Source organism: Nannospalax galili, unplaced genomic scaffold, assembly GCF_000622305.1.
Source record: "Nannospalax galili isolate Female #2095 unplaced genomic scaffold, S.galili_v1.0 scaffold220, whole genome shotgun sequence".
NCBI lineage: Eukaryota > Metazoa > Chordata > Mammalia > Rodentia > Spalacidae > Nannospalax > Nannospalax galili.
The window spans coordinates 579894-593556 of NW_008347891.1; the positions used below are offsets into that span (position 1 = coordinate 579894).

A 13663-nucleotide genomic window follows, 5' to 3' on the forward strand; every position below is an offset into this window, starting at 1 on the left:
GGATGAGATCACAGTACCACAAAGTCAGAGATTCACGCTGAGTTGAGCTCGCTTGAAAACCAATTTTGTACTGTGCAAAGGCAGCTCCCCAATGTCCTAAGGATCTCTCTCTAGGCCCTGCACCTTAAAGGTCCCACATTGCAACCTAGGGACCAAGACTTTGATCCATAAACCTCCAAGAGATACAGACAAGGACACAGGAAAACCATATCCAACTCATAGCACATGTGTTCCTGAGACTTTAAAAAATATCACAGAGGGCTTATTTGATAACTCTGAAACCTTTTATGATTTTAAAAGATCCTAGTTCCAGCCTGGCTCTGCCACTCACTAGCTGTGTAACCTTAGACAAGTCATGTAACCTTCTGAAATCTGGTTCTTCATCTGTAAAATAAAGTAATAATGGCTATTTGAATAAATTATGGTGTGGTCATATATAGAAAGAGAAAAAAAAAGAACGAGACAAGAACATCCTTGACCTGCTAACATTTATTCAATATTCTTTGAAATTAGCAAGAATCTAAGCAGCACATATCAATCAAATACAGCCACGAAAATGTCTTGGATATAAATAAAGGTGCACTATGAGAAGTACTACAAAAGGACCCGGAACACCCTTACATTTTACTACCTCAGAGACAAACAACTTGAACGCAATTTAATTCACTTACAATTAAAAAATTTTTTTTGACTTTTAACAAAAAAAAATATATAGATTGAAATCGATCATCATTTGCCCACTAGGGCCTTTCCTTGTTTCTGTTTGCAAGGCCAGGTTCAACAACTGCTACGAAAACGACTAAAAGAAACTCGAAAGAATCTTTCTGCAGAGTTCAGGGGAACAGTGCAGAAAATAAGTTACTTTAACCATGCACCGAATAAGGCAGAGGCTAATTTCACTCAGGTTAGGAATAATAAAGGTAACTATTCTTCTTTTTCACAAAACAAACATCTCAGACTTCATTTTAAGGAACAGGAATGCTGTATTATGTATCAGACTCTACAGGTTTTCCTAACTCTACTCAGAAAGCTGGCACTCACATGTCGAAAAGAAACTTCTCCTTGATTAGACTTATTCTGTAACAACCACAGCTCAGGTGGGTTTCGTGGCAGGGTCTACAGTGGAAGAAGCACATACTTGTCAAAGCGTACAGTGTCAGGAGCTGAAGTACGTTAAAACGTGGTTTATGGATTTCACAAATTCTGTTCTTTTAAAATATTTTTTCAAACTAAAAGCTGCAGAAAATTAGTTCTTTGATAGTCTACTGAAAACTCTTGAGCAGCCAATGTTTCAAATTTCTTAAGCTTTTAAATTTTCTTAAAAATATTTAAATGATCTTAGTATCTCGTCTTTTTTGAAAAATAATCCCCCAAAAAAAGATTACAAATCTTTTGTTTTAATCAGTGTAACCAAGGGCTTGTCGTCAGGGCTGTAGTCCTCGTAAGCTATGGGAGTCACGTCATACATCGCAGGCCGGGACTTCTTTCCAAACCTGAAATCAATGACAGAGAGGATTCTGGTTATGTAAGTATTGGATTCCAAGTCCTATTAAAGGCAACGGATAAGAATGAATTAAATTTTGGCTGGGAGGATAGTTCAGTACCAAGGCTACACAAGCATGTGGACTGAGTTCAGATCTCCAGCACTCATATAAAAGTCAGCCAGGTGTACGTGCCCATGTGCTGCAGGAAGGGAGAAGGAATAGATCCCTGGATCTTATTGGCTACCTAGCCTAGTCGGTCCATGAGTTCCAAGTGAACTCTATGTTCAATGAAAGATCCAGTCTCAAAAACTAATGTGCAGAGCAATCAAGAAAGTAGCCAGATATTGACCTCTGGCCTACATACACACACACACACACACACACACACACACGCACACATGCACACACATGCATGCACGCACACAGGCACGCTCTCACACATACATGCATATACTCGGACACCTAAATACATCACATACACACACACAAAGAAATATTTCTATTCAAGAATTAAATAGAACTATAAAAATATTCTAAAAACATTTTCTTCAGCAAATATGGAAATTTGAGGCATTCTGATAGTAACTGATAAGCATTAGTCTTTGGTCCAGGAGGCAAAAAATGAATTTCACAAAACGTAGAGCTCAAATTTATGTTGAATCTTGCAGATTAAATCTTGGCAAGGGAGTCAGACAGGACAGCTCCACAACAGATTTAAGAAAACATGTATGGATTTGTCTTTTTCTTCCAAGACCCATAAATATCTGGAAAGACAGCTTTATTTGACATCTTCTCTGGCACTACAATACAGAATGGAGGGTAGTGCCCCCCCCCAACTAGTACACAGATAGCATCTCCCGCCTGAGATTTGCTCTGAGGATATCAGGAAGGACAGCAGAAGAAAGCACTTAAAACACTGAGGTATTTGTCCACAAATGCTGCCAGGGTTCACCATCAAGTCCTACCCTTCTGTTCTCTGGCAGTCCCTACAAGCACTGTTCTTCCCTGAGCACCAAGCTACTGTCCCAACAGATCTGTATATATCAAAGTCTCCTCCACAGCACAACTGCTGCCCAGAAGCCAGAAGACTCCAAGTTCAAGACTTTTTGCCAAACTAGTCTTAAGAGAACAATTATTTAAAATATAGCTAGTTCAACTTGTGGGTGGTCTCTTCCCATTCAAGACCTCACTTTTCCCAAAGCTATAGAGTGAAATATTATTTAAACAGTCTGCCATGTGAATCCACAATCATTTCTCCTCATATACAGCATTTTAATTAAAAGCTATTTTACTTCCAACAGGGCTCATTAAAAAGACATCAGAGCACAAGAACCTTAAATTTTGTAAAGGCTGTTAGAATGGACCCTGAGGAATTAAAGGGGCTTATTGACCATGGCTCCTGTCCCTTCTCTCCTCTTCCGACTTTCTTTGATCCCTTTGGAAAGTCTGATTTCTCATATACAAAGACAAGACATACGATCAAGGGGAAAATGAGAAAAGACAGCATCTTCAGATGATCTTTGATCTTGGAGGCAGGAAGATAACTTGAGACGGGTCTTACTCTGCGGTCCATGCTGGCTTCAAACTCATGGTAATCCTCCTGCCTCAGCCTCTCAAGTGCTGGTATTCCAGGAAAGAGCCACCACCAAGCCTGGCATGATCTTTGATTTTCAAGCCTTCATCAATCTTACCTTCCAATTCAGTCAAGACTAACTGGCTTCTAAGAGCACAGAGGACTCATACCCAATGAGCACCAGGCAAAGCTCAGGCCAAGGTTAAGCACTCTGCTACTATCGACCCACAGTAACCACTGCAATGTCAAAAAGGCCTTCAATAAAATCATTTCTGAACTATGAAGCTTCATGGAAGACCCATAAACTGTGCTGGCACCAGTGTGGATTTGGACTTGAGCCTGCGGCCTGTCAATCTGTCTGAATGAGGCCTGGCAATCTGAGAATAAGAAAAGTGGCCATACTATAAAATTTTATTGTATTCTCTGTCCCAAGTCTGAAAACCCAAGAAGCTACTCTAAGGTAAAAAAGAAAATTTGAATATCTTAAAATAACTAGATATTGGGGCTAGAGAGATGGTTCAGTGGTTAAGAGTACTTGCTACTCTTGTGGAGGACCCAGGTTCAGTTCCTAGCACCCACATGGCAGCTCATAACTATCTGTAATTCTAATTCCAGAAGATCTGACACCCTCTTCTGCCCTCCATGGGTATCAAGTATACACATGGTGCACATCCACACATGCAGGCAAAACACTCATACACATAAAGTCTATATTTTTAAAAAAAGCCAGATGTGTTGTTCATAAAAGTGATGATTTTAAAGAAAACCTAGAAACACAGTGAAAAGATCCCCACACTCCAACCTGGTGGCCCTGGAGTGGTTTCCTCTGGGAACTTTGATACATGAATCATACTCATGAGCTAAGTAATTAATTCAGTTATTTGGCCAAAAGGAAAAATACAGGCAGCTGAAACAGAAGCAATATATTGTTAAAGACTCACTTTTATATGGATTCATAGTTTGAAGAATCTGCTTTCTTAAAATCTGGAAGATTAGATGCCTTAATCTTATGCCATGTATTTGTAAGCAGTAGTTTGAAGGACACTGAACATGAATGTCACCATGGAACTGAAAATTGACAAGGAAATTTGAGGATAGGTATGGAAGATCCACTGAGGGTGACTTCCCAAGGCTAGACCCCCTTCCTTGTACTTGTGCAAAGAGGAAGGGTGTGGAGAGCCATGGGTTTGCTCCTGCTGACCATGACAGCTTTTCTCCTGCCCATGTATAAGCAAATCACCTGTGCGGTAGATGTTTTGGGGGAAAAAGGAAGGGGCACCTTCTCAGTTCAGCTTATTTTGTCTATCAGGGCCACCATATGCTTCCTTGGTCCCTCATGAATGTGTGGGGAGATCCATTAGAATGCCTCTCCTGTGGTCACTGGCATGTAGTCATTCCAACCCAGTATCGCCTCCAGGCTAGCAGCCAGGAGACAGCCTGTGAAATGGGCATTAGAAACTAGAAAGAAGGAATCACCAAAAGGATTGGGTTTTGCCAAGATCTTCCTAGAGTTTCCAGGAATAGGGGGCAAAGCATGCCAGGGTGAGAGGTCTGGCTATGGCCACTAACAGCCAGGCTAGGGGTCAGGTTGCAGCTGCGGAAACCTTCAGGTGAAGAGCTACCCTGAGCTCTAGATTCTTGGGAAGACATGGCTTTCTTGCAGACTGTTTCCTCCGTACTCACTGGAATATGCCAGAGCTTGTGGGTTAAGAATTATGCAGTACGTATTTTGATAAGGATGGGTAACAAGTAAGAATCAGGTTGGTGACATCTCTTCTCTCCTTCATGAGTATTCAGTTAAGTACCTTCTCAGTAGCCTGTATGGGCAACAGGCTTCAAGGTATCCCTCTCAACTATACTGGACCTGAAATACCATACTTTTCTACTTGGAACCCAAATGATTTTAGCCACAGATGTCTCTGGAGTAGAGAGAATTTTATTTCTGTGTCTCCTAATACATCAAAGTATAAATGTACAGATCTTGTTCCTTCCTGTGAGCTAAGCTCTTCTGGGAACAGACAGGAGACAGGAGTCATAAGCACCAAGAGAGTCTGTCAGTCCTCTACTCCTTCTGCTTTCTCCAGTCTAGTGATTTGGTAGACTGGAAATAGCCCCCTAAGCTGGTCCACGTACTGAGCCCTGGTTTGGAATCTCAGGCAAGGGAAGACATCGTATGAAACACAAGCTGAGATCATCTATTCATGTCAGACTTCCTTTTATTTTAAGTGAAGTTTATTATATGTCAGGATGGGTTGGACACACAGAAACAAAAAGAAAAACTCAAATAAATAATCAAACTGGGGCTTGCAAGAGCTGTCCAGGAAGCTGGGTTGCCTGGGCTGACCCAGAAAGAAAACAGCCAGGGAAGCAGCCCTGTGGGGCAGGGCCTGAGTTGGTTACCACCGAGCTGTTCGGCCTCAGAGTCACCAAGTTCCCCAGGGCACAGCTCCCAGAGAAGCACCGGGGCAGATCCTCCAAGTGCCCCTAGGGTACTTCACTGACCCTTCTCCCTGAAACCAGACCCTGCTTCCGGTTTCTAGTCCACAAGGTCAACCATAAGTTCTGAAACCGGAATTTGGGGATTTTCCTTTGAAGAAGGAAGCCTCTGAACCTCTTCGCTTGGGGTCTGCTTGTGTCTTAATTGATACCACTATATAACATCCCAAGAAGATCCATTTCCCTGGGCCCCACTCTTAAATCACCAAGCTTAGGAGGCTGGAGAGATGACTCAGCAGTTAAGAGCATTGGCTGCTCTTGCAAAGGACCAGAGTTTGATTCCTGTGACTCACATCAGGCAGCCCACAACCACCTATAACTTCAGCTCCAGGGGATCCAATGCCGCCTTCTGGCCTCCAAAGGCACCCACAGCAGGAACACAATTGCATACATAGACACACACACAGACATAATAAAAAACGTAAACGAATCTTTATAATAACACCAAATTCAGCACACTGAGTTTTTGAATTGTGTGTTTCAAATTATTCTGACTCAGGTTGTCTAAGGAAGTAGAGCCCACAGAACTGTATTTGCAGAAGGTTAAGTGATCTGTCTGGAATAGAGTCAGGGAGTGGGGTATTCAGACATCCTATCATACTTCTGTATTTGAACTTACACGCCTCCTATAATACCTCCTCTAATGCCTTTCTTCCAGAAAGGACACTGCATTATAAAAACACAAACTGTAAGCATTAAAAGAAAGCTATTTGTCATGACTTTTGCAGGTCCTTATGTTGAAAAGAATCATTTATAATCGAATGACTGTTTTAAAATCAACACGGTTAAAGACATTCTAAAAATAAATTATCAGGTTGAGCTGATGGCTCAGTCAGTAAAGCACTTGCCTTACAATTACAGGACCTGAGTTCAAGACCCATAACCCACCAACAAATCCTGAGCATGGTGGTGTGGGTCTGTAATTTCAGCACTGGGGAGGCAGAGACGGGAGGCTCTGGGGCATCCCTCGGGCATGCAGGCCAGCTAATCTAGCCTAATTGGTGAACTCAAGGCCTCTCATTTGAGAGATCTTGTCTCACAGGAGGTAAACAGCACCTGAGGGTAACATCAGGTCATTTGGCCTACACACACACACACACACACACACACACACACGCACGCACGCACGCACGCACGCACTCTTGCACACACACATTTTCTAAATATAATTTAAAATGTCTTCTAATGCACAATGATGAAGAATAATATGTGAGCAGATCAATAGAAATAAATGAATAATTATTCAATGCAAACAAAACTAGCCACCAATTACAAGGGGGCTGCTCACAAAGGGCATCATGCCCTGTCTTCAGTTCTGTGGTCAGCCTGTGTTTTATTCTTTAAGAGCCTCCCTTTGCAGCTCTAAAGTCCCACTGAGAACACAACCCAGGTGCCCAGGTGTGAACGGGCACTGCACCCTCACTGCACCCCAGGGCTTACCTGGCATGCCGGATAGACGCGATGGCATTGCTGAATTCACTGTCGATGCTGCGGCAGTTGTAGAACTCTTCGTAGGCTGGCCGAGAGGAGCCCTGGTACTCGATGCGGCTGATGCGGCAGATGCCCACGATAAGGATGATCAGCATGAGCACAAAGGCCACGCAGAGGGCTCCGATGATGATGTAGAGAGAGTGTCGCGGCATGTTGGTGAGGCTCTCGGCCATGTGCCCAGACTTCCACTGCAGGTCTGCAGACAGAGACAGGCCGATGGCAGAGACTGAACTGTGGCACTCAGTGTGGCAATTTCCCACCCTCGCACCACTACCTTTGCCTTCAAGGGTCACCTAAACTGGGAAGGATTGTTTTCTGTGAATAATTTAGACTAAAGGTTCACATCTTTCATAATAAGGCCTGCTTACAAATCATGAAGAAAAAACCAAGAGCACACCTGTTGTGTTTGGATATGAAGTATCTTTCAGACCCATGTGTTTTAATACTTGGTTTCCCAGTTGGCAGTTGTGTTTGGGAAGGTTGTGAAACCCTTAAGAGGTGGACCCTTAGGAGAGGAAGTGGGAAACGGGGGGGAGGGCCTTCAGGTTTCATATCCAGCTGCACTTCCTGTTTGCTTTCTGCTTCCTGACTGCAGATAGAGTGCTCCCCACTCCCCACCATGATGGACTGTAACCCCTCAAACTGTCACCCAAATAAACCTTCCTTCCTTAAGTTGCTGCTTCTCAGGTGTTTTTCTCACAGCAATAAGAAAAGTGATTAATGCAACTTCATAGTCATTTTTTTTTTGGTCTTTTTGAGACAGGGTCTCCCTGTAGCCCCAGCTGTCCTGGAACTCACTATGTAGACCAGGCTGGCCTTGAACTCACAGAGATCCACCTGCCTCTGCCTCCCGAGTGCTGGGATTAAAGATGTGCACCACCATGCCTGGCCTTTCATAATCATTTTTAAAAATAAAATTCTTCTACCTGTTCCAAAATAATGATTGACAAGAACATAGAAACAGAGGCTGCAAACTGACGGACCTATTGGCAGAATGTAAACCCAGTTATATCCATTTTAGAATTCATGCTGGGAAAATAGGCCTGTGAATGCAAAAAGCACTATATTCAAGAATATTCACCTTAGTATCACAATATTTAAGTGTTAAATAATCAACTATCACACATTTACAAAAGACTCGGAAAATACGTACAAGCCCCAGTCAGAGTCAATATTAATGTTTTATCATTTTGTTTTAGATTTCTTTCATAAATTTTTTAAATATTTTATTTATTACTTTTACGTGCACGAGTGTATTGCCTACATTAAGTGCACCCATGTCATGTAATACCCAAGGAGGTCATAAGAGGGTGTTGGATTCCCTGGAAGTGTAGTTACTGATGGTTGTTAGCCACCATGTAGGTGCTTGGAATCAAACCCAGGTCCTCTGCAAGTGCTCTTAACCACTGAGCCCTCTCTCCAGCCCCCATATATTTTTAAAAGAAATAATATGTTGCAGATACAAAGTTTCCCTCACTCTCACATTCTCCCCTTACCCCACCAACATCAAAACAGTTCATAAAAGTCAAGAGGGAGTCTAAATACTCAACTCTTAGTGAGATAGAAAGTTTTATACAGTATAAATAAACAAAAGAATGCTATCAAACAGGATCTACTCAGATGGCACAATAATTCAGCAGTCACAGTGAGTTTAAAATATTTACTCATGGGCTGGAGAGATGGCTCAGCAGTTAAGAGCACCGACTGCTCTTACAGAGGACCTGGGTTCGACTCCCAGCACCCACATGGTGGCTACAAACCGCCCTTAACTCCAGTTCCAGGGGAATCCGAAGCCCTCTTCTGACCTCCGTGGCATTGTATGACATGGGTGTACTCATTTACAAGCAGACAATACACTCATACACACCAAATAAAAATAATAAATAAAATATTTTTTAAAATATTCACTCAGACATTGAAAAGCAGAAGGTAGGGTCATAACACTAGAAAGCTTACACCGCTTCCTTACAGTGGGCCAAGATCTTTAGAAATGTCTTATTTAATCACAACAACCAGAAGATGCGTGGTCTCCCCCACGGCAGCCCTGGAAGGGAGGCAGTCTAGGAACATGGTGTCCCCTTCAGTGGAGGCAAATCTGGAGCTAAGGTCTGCGGCGGCACACACCAACTGTCTCTAGAAGGCAGGGTTACAAGGTATTTTAGCTTCTTCTTTCAATCTTTTCCAACTTAAAATAAGATCTAGTCCTTCTGCAATAAAGAGATGAATAATAAGTTGTTGGCATAAACACTCAACGGCACCTCCACCACAGCCGAGAGCGTGGGCCTTAGGAACACACCAGCCAAATCCAGCGTTTGATTCACCTCCTTGAGCCTCAGTTCCTTCATCTGTAACATGAAATAGCAATGTATACCTCGATGGCTTATGATGAGCATAGGCTAGGACTGTTTTAAAAGTGAAATGTGTAAACACCCTCGGTGGATGGTCCTTAAGGAGGAACAGTCCGGATGGTGGGGGAGGACAAAGATAACACTGTCCTGGAAGACAGCTGCTCTGTGCTGAGGATTAGAGCACCACTCCATGTCCTTCCATCAGCCTGTGGTAGCAGAAGGTAGACTAGAAGGACTGACTGCCATCTCCGTGGTTGACATGGGTCTAACGTCAAATTGTGTTGTAGTTGTAGACTCGTACACAGATGGAAATTTCTAGCTAATATGAACAGGATGTGAAAAGAAACTTCACATTAGAAGAGCTAGACAAGACCAGAGAGAAGCTGGACTGGACTGGCGTGGGGAAGAGGCCCCTTCGCTGCTGTATCCCCACCGCTGCCACCGCCGATACCCCACCAGGGCCGTTACCCCACCAGGGCCGTCACCCCACCAGGGCCGTTACCCCACCAGGGCCTTGTTACTTTCATGGCTGTGCTTTCCTGGTGTCCAGACACGGGATTCAGAGATCAGTGAGAGCAGAAATGAGCCCCAGGACACTGCTCACTCCCCCATTTATGTGAGGGTGCTGTGATCTCGGGATACCCACACACTAAGCAGCATCCTCAGTGATCACGGAACCCAAAAATCAGATATTCTGGACCTTGAAAAGTCACAGCCTGTTGGGGCTGGAGAGGTGGCTCAGCAATTAAGAGCATGGGCTGCTCTTGCAGAGGACCCAGGTTCAGTTCCCAGCACCCTCATGACAACTATCAACTATCTGTAACTCCAGGGGCTCTAACACCCTCTTCTGATCTACGTGGGCATTACATGACATGGGTGCGCCTACTTACATTCCAACAATACTTACTCATACACATGAAAGAAAAAGAAAAAGTGTTTTAAAAAGAAAAGTTTTAGCCTGGAAAGGAATACAGGTAGACACCCAAACAAGGAGGCAGGCCTGCAGACCCATTGTACAGAAGTCTAACAATAAAGTGGCCCCTATTCCTGGTCTGGATATGTCTAGCTAGCCTGCATGAATGAAGTGGATTCTGACTTTGTAGCCAGATAATCCGATCCCTGAATATTTTACAGAGACCTGTGGGGACTGATTTGGCCATTCATCTACCTGACCACTAGTGCATTCCCTTTTCCCACTCAGCAAACACACAGGAGGCAGACATAGCAACATAAATCACTGCAAAGAAAGAATCTCTCCATGGACTAGAACCAAGACTCAGTCATACCCCCCAACCCCCAGCATGGCCTCCTGCGTGCTGAGAGAGACAACTTTGTTCTCTGGCTGAAAAAGTAAGTGTGATTCACTTGATTTCCAAGTATTTTAACATTCCCTAAAAAACTCAGCTGCGGGCTGGAGTCCAAAGCTCAGCAGAGTGTGTTTTTTAACATCCATTTAGCATCAACACAAGAGTGGGCAGTGCCTTCTCTATTCCAACTTGGTAGAGTTCACAGATCCAATCCCTGGGGAGGATCACATGTGTTCTTTTATTTAGTATTTTTATTGAATTGTTGAGATTTTCATACAATATACTTTGATGGTATTTAGATCCCCTCCCACCCCCACCTCCCCTTATTGTCCCTGCCCAATTTAATGTTCTCTCTCTCTCTCTCTCTCTCTCTCTCTCTCTCGTGTGAGAAAAAAATATAGCCTATAGAGTGTAATTTGTGTCTCCAAATGCCCTTCGGTGTGGGTCTATCCATTGGAGACGAGTCAAACTACCAAAAGTCTCATTCTTGAAAGAGACAGTCTCTGCCCTTCCCAGCAGCCATCTCTTGCCAGATTTTCCTTAGGTAGAGCTGTGATTTCTTATCCACTTCTTCATGTCTATGCTGGGATTTTTTCTGGCTTCAGCTTGCATGGGACTTGTACACGCTGTCACCATTGCTGTGAGTTCATATGAGTAACTGACCAGCTGTCTGGAAACTCTGTTTCCTTGTGGTCATCTACCACCTCTGGGTCTCACAATCTTTCTGCCCCATCTTCCTCAATGATCCCTGAGCCTTGGGAGGCAGAAGTTTGATATTCAGGGATAAGTACTCTGCGGTCTCTTGTTCTTTGCATGTTGGCCAGCAGGGGTTTTATTTTTTTAAATTACAGTTGTGTGTGTGTGTGTGTGTGTGTGTGTGTGTGTGTGTGTGTGTGTATGCGCACGCACATGCATCACAGAGGACAACTAGTAGGAGTCAGTCCTCTCTGTGATGTGGACCCTGGGGATGAAATTCAGGTTGTCGGCCTGGGCAGCAGACACCTTTATCTGTTGAGTCCTATCAAGGCCCTCACACAAGTTCTTGATAGGCTCTTGTGTTCTATGCATGCAGTTTGTAAAGAATATTTACATCACATTGACTATGCACATGCAGCAAGTGTGCCCTCACACAGCAGCTGCTGTGGAAATAGCAACCATGCTTCATTGTGTCCCACCCAGCACTGTGTCCCAGGTTGGATGAACTGCTCCCTTCTCTTTATCTGTTCCACTTCTCAAATATCTGTACTCTAAGCTGTTTGGATGTTAGAGGGGGAAATCTATCACAATTTGTCTAAAATGCCTGCTTTCCCGCCTCCTGTTACCCTCTTCTTTAAAACTCGAGTCCTTTACTGCCATCTGAAATGTCTGGCAGAAGGGAAGGTGGCAGCTTTGCAAGCTGATTGGTTTAGCTGCCAGCCTGGATCACGCAATCCGACACTCAGTCTGAGAGGCAGCAAATGTCTTCACACCAGGTGGCTGCAAATGCCATCTCCTGTCCATCGTCATAAGCCATTGCTTTTCCACATCCTGGGAGTCCCATGGCATGAATCATTGACTATGTTGGCTACAGTCCAGCACTGAGAAGAAATCTTGAACCAGAACCAGATGAATGGGATCATCTCACGGGCCCCGGCAGGTTCACTACCAGGAAAGCACCCATGAGAACTGTGGGGGGAAATGTCACAAATGTCCTGCTTGTGAACCTTAGGGATCCTTTGCATTTTTCTTTACATTTGTCTGAAGTTTCATATTTTCCAAAGGGCTTTTGCACTGAACATTTCAGAACATTTCAGTTGCCCCAAACTACTGGGAGCTGGGTAGAGGAATTCCATTCTGAGAGGCTGTTCAAGGTAAAACAGATGCTGAAGACCCAAATTAGACTTCAACAGATTTGCATAATTTATTCTAAAATAAATTGTATCTATTTTGTAATGTATCTTGGTGAACACAGCTAGGCTAGTTAATTTAATTTACTCATCTATGCAATTTCTAAAGAGTGAGAGTGTTTGTGATGATGTCGTTTAATAGCTAAACAATTCTTGAAGCCATCTGTTTCCTAGAACAGCTGTGGGAAGGGCCTCTGGATTATATTGTGTATAGCTAAAGGTTAGCTGTCCAATCAAAGCATCAATGAGACTAAGAAAAATTAACAGCCATTGCTGATCTTAAGAAAAGGGAAGGGGGCTGGAGAGATGGCTCAGTGGTTAAGAACACTGACTGCTCTTGCAGAGGACCCAGGTTCAAGTCCTAGCACCCACATGGCAGCTAACAACTGTCCGTAACTCCAGTTCCAGGGGATCCGACACCATCTTATTACCTCCATGGGTGTACTTACATACATGCAGGCAAATACACACATACACATAAAATTAAAATAATAAATAAAATATATTTTTTAAAAGGGATGGATGGGAAAAAGAATGGGGAAATAAACCACTCCTTTGTAGAGACCTTTTCAAAGAACACCTGTTAATTCAGCACCTACTATGTGTTGGGATAAAAGTGAAGGAAAGCAGAGGGGAAGTGAGCTCTTGGAGGCTTAGGCCTTTTGACAGAAACAGGCATTGGGCAAATGCTCATAGAAGAAATAAGGATACACAACTATGCTGAGTGAGTGAGGGACAAGCCAGGGGTAGACAGGGGTTCCATTTAACTAAGTGCCAAGAGAGCTTGTACACAGTGGGGAGCCCCAGACACAAACCAGGGATGAGGAAGAGCAGATGGAAGACAAGCAGGATTGGAAGTAGACCAGTGTGGCAGAGGGAAATGAGACAGAGGGGTCAATGAAGAAGAAGGAGGAGGAGAGGGAAGAGGAGGAGAAGGAGGAGGAGGAGAAGGAGGAGGAAGAGGAGGAGGGGGGAAGGAGGAGAAACGAGGAGGACGAGGAGGAGGAGGACGAGGATGAGGACAAGGAGGAGGAGGAGGAGGAGGAGGAGGGGAGGGGGGGGGGGAGGGAGGCGAGGA

The 13663-nt window shown here is 43.9% G+C and overlaps 1 protein-coding gene across 2 annotated transcripts in view; it reads right to left on the reverse strand.

Annotated features, from left to right (window-relative positions):
* Positions 1-471: 471 nt before the first annotated feature.
* Dner (delta/notch like EGF repeat containing) overlaps positions 472-13663 on the reverse strand; it is a 384891-nt gene continuing 371699 nt past the window's right edge. For both annotated transcript variants that reach the window (XM_008844457.3, XM_029568995.1), the window contains exons 12-13: positions 6994-7240; positions 472-1493 (exon numbers count right to left, since the gene is read on the reverse strand). In XM_008844457.3, coding sequence (XP_008842679.1) covers positions 1382-1493; positions 6994-7240 — 359 coding nt within the window. In that variant the 3' untranslated portion in view covers positions 472-1381. The remainder of the gene's footprint in view (positions 1494-6993; positions 7241-13663) is intronic.